A 1,399-nucleotide genomic window follows, 5' to 3' on the forward strand; every position below is an offset into this window, starting at 1 on the left:
ATAACTATTCAGTGAATGTAAATTTCTGTTTAATACATACATATGTATTTATTAAGTATCTCCGGTAAATATTTTGATAATACGGATATGTAGATAACGTATGTACAAATGAGAATAGCATATGGATATACAAACTTGTCCTTTTGAAGATATCCCTATAGTATCCAAATGTATAATATCCTATGGACAGCTTGTAAGACTCATGGACCAGAAATAGACATAAAACGGATGTCCACAGGATATCCTGTGCTGTCTGGGATGATTTACATCTAGGACTCTTACTTTATTCAATTTTGGTTATTTTAAGATATATATCGCTGGGATGCTGAATAAGTGCTGCGGGGATGTATTTTAATTTTGCTGGAGTTTTTTCACAAACATCAAATTTATAATTTCGTAAAAGAGTAATCAGTCCCATTTTGAGTTGTAATATACCAAATCGTTCACCTGTAAAATGTTATTAATAATAATAAGAATAATATAAGAATAATTATAATAAGAATATATATGAATATATAATAATATAATAAGAATATATAAGAATATATAATAAGAATAATTATAATAAGAATATATATGTTATTAATAATAATATAATGAGAATTGTTATTACTATTATACAGTATTAACATTTATATATATGATTTAATTTTATTATTTTATTACTAAATAATCATTTTATTATTATTAATTGCAATTATCGCTTTTTTATTACATACCAATACAATTTCTTGGACCATGTCCAAAAGGCATATAATGCATTGATTGTCTCGACCAGGCTGCTTTATCGATGAATCTCTCAGGATCATAATTTTCCGGTTTAGGATATATTTCTGAATCAAAATGAATACTATGGACAGGTATACCAACTATTTGATCTTTTGGAACAGTTAGTTGAGAATTTCTAAAAGTGTAAGTTGATGATGACTGTCTCATAATACAGTCAACTATCGGATATTTTCGCAATGTTTCTGTAAATAATTTATATCAATAATTATAATTATAATGTAACTAAAGGAGGATGTTAAAAAAGTGTTGATTTTGCTCCTCAAAATATCACAGGAATGAACTGTGAGATCCTGATCTCTGCCAAGTGATGATAAGCGGACTGTCCTCCACGTAGTGCAGCCTCAATAGTGCTAAAGTAGTCCACGATCTTTACATGAAAAACATACTTACATTTATGGCTAAAATCATAATTTTTCACTTATTAATCGTATATGTGAATGTCTCTTTTTACTATATTTAAGGGGGAGGGGGAGGGTATTCTAGTGTGAACGTCCGTTTTTAAGGTGATTTTTGAGAATTAATTTTATAAAAACGGTTAAACCTACAGATGTAATGTTTTTACATTTATACATATTTTGAAGTAACATCTCAAGATCGGAAGAGCACACGT

General features: G+C 28.2%; 1 protein-coding gene across 1 annotated transcript; it reads right to left on the minus strand.

The window, feature by feature from the left end:
• Positions 1-7: 7 nt before the first annotated feature.
• On the minus strand, positions 8-999 carry LOC105460775 (probable cytochrome P450 6a14). The gene is made up of 2 exons (XM_011707270.1): positions 720-999; positions 8-447 (listed from the first exon to the last, which is right to left on the minus strand). Exons 1-2 carry the CDS (start codon positions 934-936, stop codon positions 284-286), a joined length of 381 nt encoding a protein of 126 aa, XP_011705572.1. The 5' UTR covers positions 937-999; the 3' UTR covers positions 8-283.
• Between the last annotated feature and the right edge of the window lie 400 nt (positions 1,000-1,399).

The sequence above is a fragment of the Wasmannia auropunctata genome, unplaced genomic scaffold, assembly GCF_000956235.1.
Source record: "Wasmannia auropunctata unplaced genomic scaffold, wasmannia.A_1.0 LD315974.1, whole genome shotgun sequence".
In the NCBI taxonomy this organism is placed as follows: Eukaryota; Metazoa; Arthropoda; class Insecta; order Hymenoptera; family Formicidae; genus Wasmannia; species Wasmannia auropunctata.